At 42.8% G+C, this 15,356-nt stretch overlaps 1 protein-coding gene across 13 annotated transcripts in view; it reads left to right on the top strand.

Moving 5' to 3' along the window:
- The window catches only part of ATXN1 (ataxin 1), a 520,605-nt gene extending 506,589 nt beyond the window's left edge, over positions 1 to 14,016 (top strand). For all 13 annotated transcript variants that reach the window (XM_079935510.1, XM_079935503.1, XM_079935504.1 and 10 more), the window contains one exon: positions 7,399 to 14,016. In XM_079935510.1, coding sequence (XP_079791636.1) covers positions 7,399 to 7,929 — 531 coding nt within the window. In that variant the 3' untranslated portion in view covers positions 7,930 to 14,016. The remainder of the gene's footprint in view (positions 1 to 7,398) is intronic.
- The last annotated feature ends 1,340 nt before the right edge of the window (positions 14,017 to 15,356 follow it).

Below are 15,356 nucleotides of genomic sequence, written 5' to 3'. Positions count from 1 at the left end.
AAAAAGAGAGGTGCTGGATACAAGACATCCAGAGATGAAAGGCAGAGGGGCCTCAAGCTGACACCAGGACAAAGGCTCTTCATGCTCCCATTTCATCTTCCAGACTGCTTAAAGTGTTTGGAAAAGGATATATTTATGGGATGAAAAAAAATGGACTGTGTCGAGCTGCCAGGAGTTATGTAACATGCTTTGACTTTATATGGTACTGCCCCCATGAGTTTATTTTCATTGGAGTTTAATCTGTCTGAACCCCCACAAGATCATAAAGTGAATTAATGGTTATTAGCATGGCTGAAAGAGCAAAAAGGAACCTCAAGATTGGAGAGAAAGTAACTGAAGTGTGATTCAGTGAAATCAGGGTGAGCTCAGCATCTGACTGACGGGGGAACGTGGAGTGAGGCAGCTGTGCCTCACCCAGGAAAGCTGTCTGTTGGGGGCTGAGCAGCAAGACCCAGGGAGGGCGCAGCCCCTCTCCCTGGGGAGGATTGTAAGCCCAGTTTAGTCCTGGCTGGTGGCAGCAAGGCCAGGCAGAGCCTCTCCGGCGTCTAAACATTGACCTCTGTTGGCCAGTAGTGCCATTGCGGCGTTTTTGACACGTGGAAGGCATAGTCTTTCCGATTTGTACTGAGCACCTGTTACATGCCAGGAAGTATTCTGTACCCTGGGGATAGAACAACGAGCAAAGCAGGCAATATCTCAGCCCCCACGGAACATATAGTCTTAAGGGAGTTTATGGGAAGAGGTGAAACAGACAAATATGGAAGTAAACAAAATAATGCATCGAAAGATAATAAGCACTATGGGAAAAAAGTAAAGCAGCCTAGTGGGGGTGGGGTAGATAAGGATGGAGGGTAGTTTTTTTTTTTTTTTTTTTTTTTTTTTGCGGTACTTGAGCCTCTCACTGTTGTGGCCTCTCTCATTGCGGAGCACAGGCTCCGGTCGCGCAGGCTCAGCGGCCATGGCTCACGGGCCCAGCCGCTCCGCGGCATGTGAGATCTTCCCAGACCGGGGCACGAACCCGTGTCCCCTGCATCGGCAGGCGGACTCTCAACCACTGCGCCACCAGGGAAGCCCGGAGGGTAGTTATTTTAAATAGGCGGTCGGTGACGCTGTCTCTGAGAAGGGGAACGGGAGGACACAGGGCAGAACAGACTCCACATGGAGGGAATAGCAGATGCACAGACCCAGAGGCACGAGTGTTTTGGAGTGAAAGGACCAACAGGGAGACCAGTGTCACTACAGTGCAGGGAGGAGGGGGTGGGATGCAGACCACGCCAGGCTTATTCACGGAGGCTTTTTCTCCCTGTGAGAGAAGCTGGCTTGGCCAGGACTGTGGAGGTGGAAGCAGTGAGAAATGGTCTCATTCTAGCTGTAGTTGGAAGAGAGAACCAATGGGATTTGCTTGTAATTTGGATGTGTGTGGTCTGGGAGAAGGAGTCGAGTAAAGTATGATGCCCAGGCCGTTGACCTGAACCCTGGAACAATGGGGACGCTGCCCCTAGAGGTGGGGAGGAACCCAGGAGGCGCCAGTGGGCAGGGGAATATGAAGAGGTCTGTTTGGGACACGTTAAGTTTGAGTTGCCCGTAGATATCCAAGTGGGCATCACCAGGTAACATGGTTGCCAGTGTCCACGAATGCCCTGGTGAAGTCACTTGTTTTGCATACATGTTCTGGCTCCTCACTGAAGGCAAGTACTAGGTCTTAAACAGTAAGTCCCTAACACTTCGCAGGTGCTCAGTGTTAGATTTTGAACTTTATTAAAACTGCAAAACCTCAAGTGTGAACACAATAATATTTCTCAGCACCCAGAGGGAGACCCACATGGACCTCAAATTCAACTAATTCAGACTCATTTCTGGTTTAAAGTGACATCATGTCACAAAATCCTACCATCAAGATAGTACCCGTTGGCATTGACAACATGTTTTGAGGCAGATAACGTTCCTCTCCAAGGGAGTTTCAAGAGGACAGACCCAACCATTTTTCTCACCGAAAAATCTGTCGGTAGGATTTGTTCATTAACTGTTAATGATCAGTTAATCTTTAAGAATGTTTATGTCCTTCTGACAAACCTAAATACGAAATTGAAATAGATTTATTATGACTTACTTTCGTGTGCTTATTTGAGATATGTGCAACAAGAGTTTAACTTTTACTAATGAAAGGGCAAAAACTTACTTTAGTTCACATATATGCAGACCAAAAAAAAAAAAAGTGCATTATCTAGATAATTCAGGCTACATAATTAGGGTGGGAAGAATATTCGTGAGGATAAATATTAGCAAGGGTAAATAATTAGGAGAAAAATAACATGTGGCCTGAGCCATCCAGTCCACTGCTTACAATGATCAGATTTACCTGAATCTTTTGCTCCTGATCTGTGTGGACCCAGCTGAGGGGGTGACATTCTTTTCCCAGAAGGGCAAATCACTTCTGGGAGAAGACAAGCCAGAATTTAGGAGGAAGGGACCAAAGGCAAGCCTTTGGAGTGACAGAGAAAATTTGCCCAAAGTTCTCTAGGTTAAAATAAATCCCATTATTGGGCTTCCCTGGTGGCTCAGTGGTTGAGAGTCCGCCTGCCGATGCAGGGGACGCGGGTTCGTGCCCCGGTCCGGGAGGATCCCACATGCCGCGGAGTGGCTGGGCCCGTGAGCCATGGCCGCTGAGCCTGCGCATCTGGAGCCTGTGCTCCGCAACGGGAGAGGCCACAACAGTGAGAGGCCCGCGTACCCCCCAAAATAAATAAATAAATCCCATTATCATTGGCTCTTTGCAGCGCTCTCATGTATTCTCTCTCATCACTTTTCTTTCATGAAGTTTTAAGTAGGCTGTTCAAGCTATCGACCATCTCACAGCATTTAATTCTAAGACCTGCCTTCATAGTTCGGGGAATAATGAAGGGCTTTCAAAATGCCCCAAAGTATGGTGAATGTAATGGGGAGGATGTGCATCTATATCACAGCTTACAGAGTCATCAGTAAGGTTACTTGTCACAAAGGCTTTGAAGCCATTTCTTCTTAGTGAGTCTGCAGATACTTGGCAACATGTGAAAGTCTTCGAATAGATTTGTATACAGTAGAAGTTATTTTCAGAACATGAATATTGGCTGCTCTGAGGAATGTGTATAATATGGCTCACACAGCGAGAACTTGTTCGTTAGTGGGTGTTGGGCTGTCAGTGAGACTCTGCCCAAGAGCAGGGGATCATCTAGGAAATGCAGACAAACAGTCGCCACTTGAAGTAGGATTTGTTCCCTCTGCTCAGTGTATGATGTTAATGGCTTTAAGAGGTTTGGGACAGGGTTTATGGAGCCAGCTCCAGGTTGGTCCTCCCACTTGGAACTCAGTTGGCATCCCCATCCGATACTATTACTTGTAAGTATATTTGTACGTATGTACATGCAAATATATATGTGTGATGTGAATGTAGTTCTGTATCAGCCTCATGACACTTATATAGAGAGACTTGATTTGCATAGTAGATGTAATAAGGGTGATGCTATTTCACAACTTTTTGTATCAGGAAAAAAAATCCATGACCTCCGGTCATTGGATCCTATTTATTTCAAGTAACATTCCCCACTTTTGGAGCAGTGGAAATGTTAAGGTCGTGTCTTCTGATGGTATTACAATACCTTTGTTCACAGGGGCAGAGATCAGGAACATAGGAAAAAGAAAATGGGTTTGGGGGCCAAAGAGACAGGGATTAAATTCCAACTCCATCAGTATATAGTCATGACGTTAGGCAAGTGATTTAATCTCTCTGAAACTATAGTTCCTTATTTGTAAAATTAGAACAACAGTATTTTTCTCACTTAGTATATTGTATCAAACAAAATGCTTTTTGTAAAGTGGGTACCTGAATGTTTGACATAGTAGAAACTCAAAAATTTTTCGTTCTCTTTACGTTAAGATAACCCAGAACAATGAAACTTCCCCCTGATAACATGCACATTTATATGGACTCATGCTCACATACACACTATAGTAATAGGCTTCCATATAAATTCATTCTAGTTGTTTTTTCTAAAAACACTTAGGTCTTCTATGGAGCAAATAAAGTATACCATTCAAAAAGTGTACCTAAAACTGGATTAATCATAGTTATCAAAAAAAGATAAAACGGTTAAGTAGAAAAGCCACAATCCATGGAAATTACATGGAAATTCACTACATTTAAAGTGGGATATTTTAATTATTTATGTTTCTGTATGTGTGCCTGTGTATGAAATTCAACAGAACATTTTCAATATTCTTGTATTTAGTCAATACAGTCAGCTCTGCATATCTGTGGATTCCACATCTGCGGATTCAACCAACCACAGGTTGAAAATATTTATGGGCAAAAAATTCTAGAAAGTTCCAAAAAGCAAAACTTGAATTTCCTCAAACTTGAATAGTTCCCAGGCAACTATTCACATAGCATTTACATTGTATTTAAAGTAATGTAGATGATTTAATGTATACAGAGGATGTGCGTAGGTTATACGCAAATACTGTGCCATTTCATATAATGGACTTGAGCATCCTTGGATTATGGTGTACTTGGGGAGTCCTAGAACAAATCTCCTGTGGATACTGAGGGACAACCATATTATTTTAATTTGCTCACACATCTACCATTTTCATTGTTCTTTATTCCTCCCTGCATCTGCACTCTTCCATCTAGATTCATTTTTCCTCTACCTGAAGAACTCTATAGTATTTTCTTTAATGCAGATCTGTTGATGGTGAATTCTCTCAGTTATTATTTATCTGAAAAAATGTCTTTATTTTGCCTTCATTCTTGAAGGATCTTTTTGCTCAGTGTAGAAGTCTTGGTTGGCAGTTCTTCTTCAATACTTTAAAGATATTCCATTGTCTTCTAGCTTCTATTATTTTTATTGAGAAGTCAACTATAAATTTAACTCTTGCTTATTTGGAGGTAATGTATATTTTGTTCTGGGGGCTTTTAAGATTTTCTTTTCCTGACTTTGATTTTTACAGCAGTTAAACTATGACCTGCTGAGGTGAGAATTTCCTTTTATTTTTCCTGCTTGGGGTTTCGACCTTCTTGCATCTGTGGTTTATTGTCTCTTATCAGTATCAGAAAATTCTTAGCCATTATCTTCTCTCTCTCCTCCTTGTAGGATTCAAATTATGTGTCTGTTAGGTCTTCTCAATGAGTCTTCTATGTCTCATACCCTTTCTTCTGTATTAGCCATCCTTTTGTCTTTATGTTTTATTCTGTATAGTTTCTTCTAAATCTCTATAATTAAAAAATCCAGTTCACTAATTCTCTCTTAAACCATGTTTATTCTGTGGTAAAATCCATTGCATTCTTGATTTTAGTGGCTGTATTTTTTTTTATTCTAGAATTTCCATGGATCTTTTAAAAAAATAGATTCTAGTTCTCTATCAGAATCCTCAGCTTTGTCTTTGATCTCCTTAAATATTGTAAACATAGTCATTTTAAAGTCTACATCTGGTGACTCTATATTAGAAGCCCCTGTGGGTCTGTTTATATTATCTGTTGTTTCTGCTGGTTTTTATTCATCTCGTCTGCTCATGGACCTCCTCCCCCTTTTTTAATTGAACGTCTTTTATTTGAAAAGTTGTGGAAATAATTCAAGACCTTAATTTAATTTTAGGGATGAATGAGATGATTAAAATCTGAGCTTCAGACATTGAGAGGAACTGTCTGCTTCTGCTTCACCTTATTTCTAGAATTCAGTGCTTTGAGGGAGTACCCTCCTGTGGCTTACCCTGAATTCCATTCCCTGCCTGCTGAAACCCACCTCCCATGCTCTTGAGATTACCCAAAGCTCACTTTAACTGCCCCACTTTGGAATGTACAGATATCCTTAGGGGGAAATAGCATCAAACACCAGGTTCAAATGTCTGGCCAACACCCTTTCCTGATCCTGACCCAATGACTTTTTTACTGGCATATTTTGTGTCTACTGCCATAAGAAAAACATTTCTTTTACATTTTGTCCAGAGTTTTTTTTGTTTAGAGTATTTCGTGGTCCTCATCAGGAAGGTTGGTCCAAATTACCTGGTCTACTGCATCTACAAAAGCCATTGAAAACTGACTGTTTAAAACTACTTCATTCTTCTCTTTTTCTTTTTTATATAGCATAAAGTTGAAGAAATTAAATTTCTATGAAAATTAAACTGTTCAAACCTCAAGGGCATTTCAACTTGATTTAATGGCGGTAGTAATACTTGCACTAGAAGTTTGCAAATCCCTACACAGACCACCTCCTTGCCTTTGTTCACATAACCCTACTTCCAGGAATGTCTTCTCCTTGCAATCATTCCTCTCTCCTCCAGTCCCATTGTTTTTTAAAACTCAGCACAGTGTATCCTCATCCCAAAAGACTTCCTTACTCACCTCTTCCATGCCTTTCCTCGCCCTCCAACAGCTTAATCCCGTGCAGAGTATTAGAGCCCCACTCTGTGACCACACTCGCCACATTGATCGGCAGTTATCGTTCATGTGCCTCTTTTGCCCATTGGATTGTGAACTCCTTTGTGACCAAGACTATTGTTTTCAATTTATTGAAATTCATCACAGTGAATGGCACATAGTAGCCTAGAGAAAACGGCAGGTATTGAAAGGATACTGGGCTTCCCCTGATTTTGATATTTGTTTTTCAAACAAAAGAGAGACTGATTTGAGTACCTGCGGCTTGCCCATGTGGATGGGCCAAGCCCTTGAGCTGTCTGTATTCATTTCACCCTCAAACCCCTCCAAATCCTGCCCATCCCTGGGGTCCTGGGAAAGCCCTCCCTGCTTTCTCCAGCCCTCCCTGATTCTGCTCCCCTAAATTCCGAGAGTACGCATTCATTTATCCAGTAAATATTAAGTTTCAACCACGTGCCAGGTACTCTTTTAGGGGCCAGGGACGCAGTGATGAGCACATAAGTGCCTGCCTTATGGGGCTTAAATACAATCTAACTCTGATCCGTATTCAGCCCTGTTATACACGAGAATAGCATCTGTCCGGTGAGCTAATAAGACACAAGAATATACCTCGGGCCTGAGTCACGTGCAGCGCCTAGCCCAGTGCCGAACACTAAGCAGGTGTTCTGTCATCCTTGGGGCTCCACTGACTTGTTTTAATGGAGACCAGCTGTAGAGAGGATACACAGTAAAACGATATTTTGAATACTGAATGGACTTCTACCGGCTTCTACCCAACATCTATATATGGTAAGTACAGGTACAGCAGAAAGTTACGAACCTCATTTGCATCTGTTGGTGGAGGAGGTTTGGGGAACTGAGTCTTATTTTTTTCCATTCACCTATGCGTATGTATGTCTGTGTACGTGTAATGTATACAATAAAACAAGAATAAAATGTCTTCATTTCTTCCTTCCCTTCCCTCTCCCTGTCTCTCACTGTTCCCACAGGTCAGCGTGGAAGTTTTGGTAGAGTATCCTTTTTTTGTGTTTGGACAGGGCTGGTCATCCTGTTGCCCGGAGAGAACCAGCCAGCTCTTTGATTTGCCGTGTTCTAAACTCTCCGTTGGGGATGTCTGTATCTCGCTCACCCTCAAGAACCTGAAGAATGGCTCTGTTAAAAAGGGCCAGGCCGTGGATCCCGCCAGTGTCCTGCTGAAGCACTCAAAGACCGACGGCCTCGCGGGCAGTAGACACAGGTACGCCGAGCAGGAAAACGGGATCAATCAGGGAAGTGCCCAGATGCTCTCTGAGAATGGCGAACTGAAGTTTCCAGAAAAAATTGGATTGCCTGCCGTGCCCTTGCTCACCAAAATAGAACCCAGCAAGCCCGCGGCCACGAGGAAGAGGAGGTGGTCGGCGCCGGAGAGCCGCAAACTGGAGAAGTCGGAAGACGAGCCACCTTTGACTCTTCCTAAGCCTTCTCTCATTTCTCAGGAGGTTAAGATTTGCATTGAAGGCCGCTCTAATGTAGGCAAGTAGAGGCCGTGTGGGGAAAGGAAATCTGGCCCTCCTTTATCATTTGTATCCAGATTACTGTACTGTAGGCTAAATAACACAGTATTTACATGTTATCCTCTTACTTTAGGGTTCTGTTATAACCTTGTCCTTAGAGTTACAGCGGGGGTTGGGCAGGAGATGGTGCATATGCTTTTTCCACGCGTGTCTCTCAGTGGGGTGGGCAGGCAGGGGCTGGGGCAGGTCCAGCCCGGGCTCTGGGCGGGCGTCCTGGTGGAAATGAACGTGGCCCCACGGTGCCTGCCTTTTCTAGCAGTGCAGATGCACCCATGGGGTGCCGACTTCTCCCGGTTTCAGGACAACGGGCTGCAGGGGGTGCGTGCGTGCGTGCAAGTGAGGGTGCCCGGGTGCCACGGCAGGTGAGGGTCTCTTTCTCTCTGCCTCGCTCTCTCTTGCTCTCAGCACGGGATTGGAGGTCCAGGGGAATGTCCTCATGAGGTTCTCACGTGCAAAATCAGCATCAGGACCCCAGGTTCAGGGCATCCCAGAGAGGCCGTCAGACAGCAGATGGAAAACTAACCGTGTAAAAGAACATTTTTTTTCCTCCAACATATTTTACAATAAAAGCGACTTTTAATCATAGAGATATATATTCCCCCCATGGGGCCTGACTGCACTGATATTTTTTTAAATATGGGATTTCGTTTCTGCTTTACTAGTGCAGTGATGTCTCCAGGGCATCGTGGTGGGCAGGGCAGCCCCCGCTGCCATCGCTCCGCACCCGGGGGGGTGGGCAGCAGGGGTGGCGGAGAGTGAAACCCACCCTGGTCTCTGTGCAGTGTTAGGAAAACCAATCAGGTTAATCGCATTGACTTCACTCCCAAGAGATAGACACAAGAGAGCCGCGGAAGCTCTTCACATTGGGTTTGCAAATCTTCTGTCTTTTAACTCTAGTACTGTTTATAGTTCATGACTATGGACAACTCGGGTGCCACTTTTTTCAGATTCCAGTGTGACGTGAGGAATTAGATTTTGAAGATGAGCATATATATTACTATCTCTAAGCACTTAAAATACTGTTCACACTTTATTACCAAGCATCTTGGTCTCTCATTCAACAAGTACTGTATCTCACTTTAAACTCTTTGGGAAGAAAAACTAAGTTGCTTTCTTTTTTTTTCAACACTGTAACTACATTTCAGCTCTGCAGAGTTTCTCACGGAGCAAGATGTTGAAAGTTTCAATGTGGTTTAATGGGATGAATGTGAATTTTGAACTAGTATGTGACAATGAATGACCACCAAGTACAGCCTGACAGGAGGCACTCTTCACTTTGATGTTTGAGAAGGAATTAAAAGCATATGCAGAGCTGGCAGAGGAACTGAGAGGAAAGGGATGGAAAAAAGAATACTCACTTTTGTCCAGTGTTTTTCTTTTTAAGACGAACTTTTAAAGAACCTTGCGATTTGCACATCTTGAGTTTATAATTTGTGTGATATTCCTGCAGTTTTTATCCAATAACATTGTGGGAAAGGTTTGGGGGACTGAACGAGCATAAATAAATGTAGCAAAATTACTTTCTAACCTGCCTAAACTCTAGGCCATTTTATAAGGTTATGTTACTTTCAGAATTCATTTTGGTCTTCTTACCGCATCTGTCACATAAAACCAGGTCTTAGCAGGACAACTCTGAGAATTTTCTTCAGATTCATTGAGAGAGTTTTCCATAAAGACGTTTATGTATGTGAGCAAGTTTTTTTTTTTTAAAAAAAGAAAACGATTACTTTGTTGTTGTTACTGATGTTATTTTCAGAATGACTTTTATTTTTCCATCTGAAATCAATTCAAGATTTAATGTTTGGTACAAACCCAGAAAAGGGTATTTCACAGTTGAAACCTTTTATTCCCAGAGATCTGAAATATTGTTTGTGGGTTTTGAGTGTGCATTTTAAAGTGCTTTAAAAAAAAATGTTTTATAAGGAGGGAGAAATTTTTAAATATCCTTACTTGGAATGGCAGCAACTTATCTGAACAAATACCTGATTTTTCTTTTACCATTGAGAATAGTACTTTTTCCATTTCACCAGTTAAAAAAAAATTCTCATGTCAACCCACATTTTGGCTATCTAGTATTCACATTTAGCTCTCAGCAGAACTAATGATTTTTACAAACCGTTTTCTGGGGTGTACCAAAAACATTGGAATAGGTTTAGAATAGCTAGATCCAGTCCTTGACTTTCTTTGATTTTCATTACCCTCTCAGCATGCTAGCGGAGAGCTGGGTGAGTCCATTCTTGCAGTCATATTGCTTATTTAGTGCTGTATTTTTTTAAATGTCTCTGTTCAGAGAACTTGCTTAATCTTCCATATATTCTGCTCAGGGCACTTGCAATTATTAGGCTTTGTTTTTCTTTTTGTTTTGATGGTAAGAGGAATATGGGGCTGCCATTATAGACTTTGTCCTCATCAGTACCACTAATTACAGCAACTCATGTGGACTCAGAGAAACACCCACCACCTTCTGGCTTCTCTCGAGTATCGAACTAACTGGATCCACACCTCCAACACTAAAATGGGAAAACATAACATGGTTTGGAGCAATAGGAACATCATCATCGTTTTTGTGCTTCTATTTCAGGTATAGGAATTATCAAATAATTGGTTCTTTCTAAACATTGTCCCATTTCACTTTCTTCTTTAGCACGTGCAATACTTTCCGTGCCAATAGAGTCTGATCAGTGTGCTCTAGAGGAAGCTCAGACCCTTTTGGCTTTTTCCTTACTCGGTCCCTCTTTCCTGTTCTGGCCAGAGAAGGGCTGGAAGGAAGGAGCCAGGAAGGGGAGGGCCTCCTGCTGCGCGTTTGCCCCGCTGCGGATGCCGAATCCTGGGCCAGGGAGCTTGCTTTCGGGAGCCCTGTCTGCCGCCTTGTTGCAGAAAGAGCAAAGCGAAGGAGGTGGAAGGGGAGAAGGGCACTTCCCCCGTCACCACGAGCAGTAGCGAATGTGCAGTGCAGACGGGAGGGAGACAGAGTCCTTTCTGAGGCGCACTCTGGAGCAATAGTGCCAGGATCAACCCAAGTTCCACGATCTTTTCCGCGAGTGGGCAGGTCTGTGTCCTTGAGACTTCGAGCCGAGCCTCTGGGCGTGGGCAGGAAGCGTGGCCCGCCGTGTACGCGCCTTCCAAGCGTCCGGCCGGTGGCTACGGAAGGGGCCACCTGCGAACAATGGTCACCACTCCTTTGTGGCAGCTCTCTCTTCAAATAGAACATCCAGAGGACAGGGGCCTCCTCTTGTTTGCAGACACTGGCGAGCCCCAGGGCTCCCAGAGCAGCCTTTGTCACTGCGCCTGCGTAGCCGACCTAACGATGACAGGCATAGAAACCCTTCCGTGCCGCGCAGCTCACGAGGATCAGCCATGTGCCTCTGTACTGTGTCCACTTTGCAATATTTACTGAACCCGTCTTTCGTTCTTCTTTCTTTCCTGTTTTCCATTTTGAAACTAATAACAGCAGGCCTTTTGCGTTTACAGTGGAACACAATCACCAAGAAATTAGTCAGGGCGAAAAGAAAAAAATAACAATTAACCAACAAACATGAACCTCTCTTTATAGGGATTTCTAAATACATAAAATGACTGTTCCTTCCTTAGAATGTTTTAACGTAAGAACTATTTCAGTTTGTCTGGGCCACATTGGGGGTGAGGTGGGGATAGAGATGGATGCCACTTACCTCAAATCTTTTAAAGTGGAAATCCAAAATTGCTTTTTCATTTGGACGTTCAGGATAATTTTCTATGTTGGTCAATTTTTTTGTCTTTTCCAACTCACCCAGTTTGTTCTGGGATGATTTTTTTTTTTCATTGCTGTCGTCAATCCCATTTCTCACTCTGAATCATGACCCTTTGTGTTTTCTGTTAGGTGAGTGTGTTGGGTTTTGTCCCCCACCGGGAAGTGGCAGCACCCCTCCTTCTCCCCTCTAAGGAACTCTGCGGAACCTTTCACACCTCTAACTCAGGGACGGGGCTGGCGTGTGTGTGGTACACTGATGTGTCCAGAAGCAGCACTTTGACTCTTCTGGAGTAGGGATGTACAACTTCAAGGAATGTTTGGATTTCCTGCATCTTGTGGATTTCTCCTTAGATACTGCATAGATTGCAATATAATGCTGCATGTTCGAGATGAACAGTAGCTCCTAGTAATCATAAAATCCACTCTTTGCACATAGTTTGATCTTTACTGAAATACGTTGCCAAAATTTATTTTTGTTGTGTAGCTTTGGAATTTGTTTTTTTTTTTTTTAAGGAAACAATTGATAATACCCTTTAACATCTGTGACTACTAAGGAAACCTATTTCATAGAGAGAGAAAAAGAATCTCAAATGCTTTTGAAGACACTAATGCCATGCTATTTCAGATCTGGGTGAAGCAGCAGAGCTCTGTGGACTGAAGGCCAGGCTTTTTGAGCTGTGCTGGTTGTCATGGCCACTGTTTCATGAACTGCAGGCAGCTCAACAAACCATGGTCTGTTTTCTCCTAAAACCCTTTGCACTTCCTATCTCCTGGTCACCCGAGATGATCCCAGGTGTAAAAAGGGCCAGCGGTCTCTGTGGCCCAATCCAGCTTCTTCGGGGTGATGTGAAAGCAAAGGGAATTATGCTTTTTGGTTTTTAAAGTGAAGTGGAGGTCTTTGCTTCCACCTTGTTTTCGACCCAGAATTTCTGAAATAGAGAATTTTAAGAACACATCCAGTAATAACTATACAGAGAATATACTTTTTTATAAAGCACATGCATATGCCATTGTGTTGGGTTGGTTTCCTCTTTTTTTCCATGGACAGTGTTGTGTTTCTGTTGATAGGGAAACTCCAAACTGTTTGCACACCTCTACTCCGGAGCTGAGATTTCTTTTACATAGATGACCTCGCTTCAAATATGTTACCTTACTGATAGGATCTTTTCTTGTAGCACTATACCTTGTGGGATTTTTTTTTTTAATGTACACCTAATTTGAGAAGCTGAAGAAAAAAAACTTTGAAGCACTCACTTTGAGGAGTACAGGTAATGTTTCTAAAAATTGCACAAAAGAAAAATGAATGTCGAAATGATTCATTCAGTGTTTGAAAGATATGGATCTGTTGAAACAATGAGTTTCATACTTGTTTGTAAAAAAAAAAACATAAAGGTTGAAAGTTACATGTTTTTTTTGTATATAGAAATGTGTCATGTCTAAATGATCAGATTTGTATGGTTATGGCCTGGAAGAATTACTACGTAAAAGGCTCTTCAACTATACCTATGCTTCCTCTATGTTTCTGTTACATAGAACCCTCTTCTGAGGGAGAGTAACTCTGTATTCTGCAATTTGAGAATACTGTTCATTCCTATGCCGAAAGTACTTCTCTGAGCTCCCTTTCTTAAACTCTTAAGCCATTGCAACTCCTTTTTCTTCAGAGATGATGATTGACATTTTCAGCACTTCCTGTTCCAGTAAACCCAAAGAATATAATTCTGAACAAGAAGTGTTTGTAACAAGGGATCCTAGCTACCAAGAAAACAGGACTCATCACGAGGACACACACACAAAAACGTTCAGCCTTCTTTCCCCCCGACACCTCAGTTCAATGGGGGGGTGGGGTAAAACAAGGATTTCAGTTGAAATGCCTTGTTTTACTTTGGTTTTGATTTCTTCTTTACTATTAAGAGGCCAAAATAAATGTGGAGCAACTTCTCAGAAGTCATATTCTGTCCAGAAATCAAGTTAGCCAGCAGAAACTGGACAGCTGGGGGGATACTGAGCAAATCTCCCTCTAATTCTTAAATTCAGAATCTCAGCCCTTCCCTTCCCGTTACATGCGACGTTTCTGGTAGCTGACGTTTACCTGTACGATGGCGGGAGGGGACAGCAGCTTCAGTTTTTCATATCCTCATGACTCGCATACAGATGGTTCAGCTGTATTAAAATTAAGTGCTTTTTGGCCAATAGGTAGTATCTATACAGTAACAGTCTCTTAAGAATTCCCGTCACTTTTCTTATCTGAAAGGACTCCAGTCTTCCACTGCAGATAATTGGAGATTTCACCCAAGTTTTCTTTCCCTTTAGTTTGTTCGTTTGCTGTTGGGATGGCCGATGAGCCAGTCTCCTTTTCCATGGCCAGTCTGAAGGCCCCCTTTGGAAGCGCTGTTTACAGTCATCCTTGCCGAGGTAACATTCTGTCCTCTGGAATAGCAAAGCTGAGCGGTTACCAAGCTGGGTGTGTAGGTTTCCTCTGCTTCTTACGTGAACCACCTACTCGTAAATCATCCGGTCCAGGAGTGGGGTGAATTCTTTAGTCAGTGAACATTAAACTTGATACCTGTGCATTCAGTTCTGTGAATAACTGCCCTTTTGGCCTTTCGGGGAGGTTTCTTCCTCCTCGGCCTTCACTGCTCCCTGTAAACCCAAATCAGTGTCAGCTGAAAGGCTCCAGTTGAGCCCAGCCAGTATTCGTGGTGGCCTTCGGTTAAGATGAGAGTCCTAATTTCTAGCCAGTGGGGTCCTGGTCCCAGAGCCATCTCTGAGAGTCACACTGTTGCATTTTTTAGTATCAGCTCACGACCCACCAACCTCCCCATCATACGCCTCCCACCGGCCAAGGGAAAAAGAGACACTAGACCTCTGAGGGCACTATCAGACTGACATGGCCAGTACAGAGGAGAACTAGGGAAGGAATGATGTTTTGCACCTTATTGAAAAGAAAATTTTAAGTGCATACATAGTTAAGAGCTTCTATCATGACAGGAGAACTTTTTTCCATATGCGTGCATACTCTCTGTAATTCCAGTGTAAAATATTGTACTTGCACTAGCTTTTTTAAAACGAATATTAAAAACAATGGAAGAGTTCATATTCTATTTTCTAATCGTGGTGTGTCTGTTTGTAGGATACACTCGAGTCTGTTTATTGAATTTTATGGTCCCTTTCTTTGACGGTGCTTGCAGGTTTTCTAGGTAGAAATTATTTCATTATTATAATAAAACAATGTTTGATTCAAAATTTGAACAAAATTGTTTTAAATAAATTGTCTGTATACCAGTACAAGTTTATTGTTTCAGTATACTCGTACTAATAAAATAACAGTGCCAATTGCAAATGTGTCTTTGCCTTGTGTTAGGTCCTCGGAGGAAGACGAGGCTGAGGATATGGTCGTAATTCCTCCCTCTTTCTTAAGCTGCTGTCATCACTGGGTAGGTGTGCGGTGGAGAGGGTGACGTGAGGCATTGCCTTTCCTACTAATTTTGGGGGTGGGGAGAGGGTTGTTGGTCTTGCTTGAGAGGAGATTCTGAGATAAAAGGCATCTGATGTCAATCAGACCTCAGATGATAAATGATAAAAGGCATCATTTCAACATCTGATGTCTTGGCTGGTTCCGTTCATGTTTACTCCTCCTATCTGAGCGTTGCTGTTTGTAAGAGAT

Source organism: Stenella coeruleoalba (genome assembly GCF_951394435.1).
Source record: "Stenella coeruleoalba genome assembly, chromosome: 10".
In the NCBI taxonomy this organism is placed as follows: domain Eukaryota; kingdom Metazoa; phylum Chordata; class Mammalia; order Artiodactyla; family Delphinidae; genus Stenella; species Stenella coeruleoalba.
This window is presented reverse-complemented; position numbering and strand designations above follow the sequence as displayed.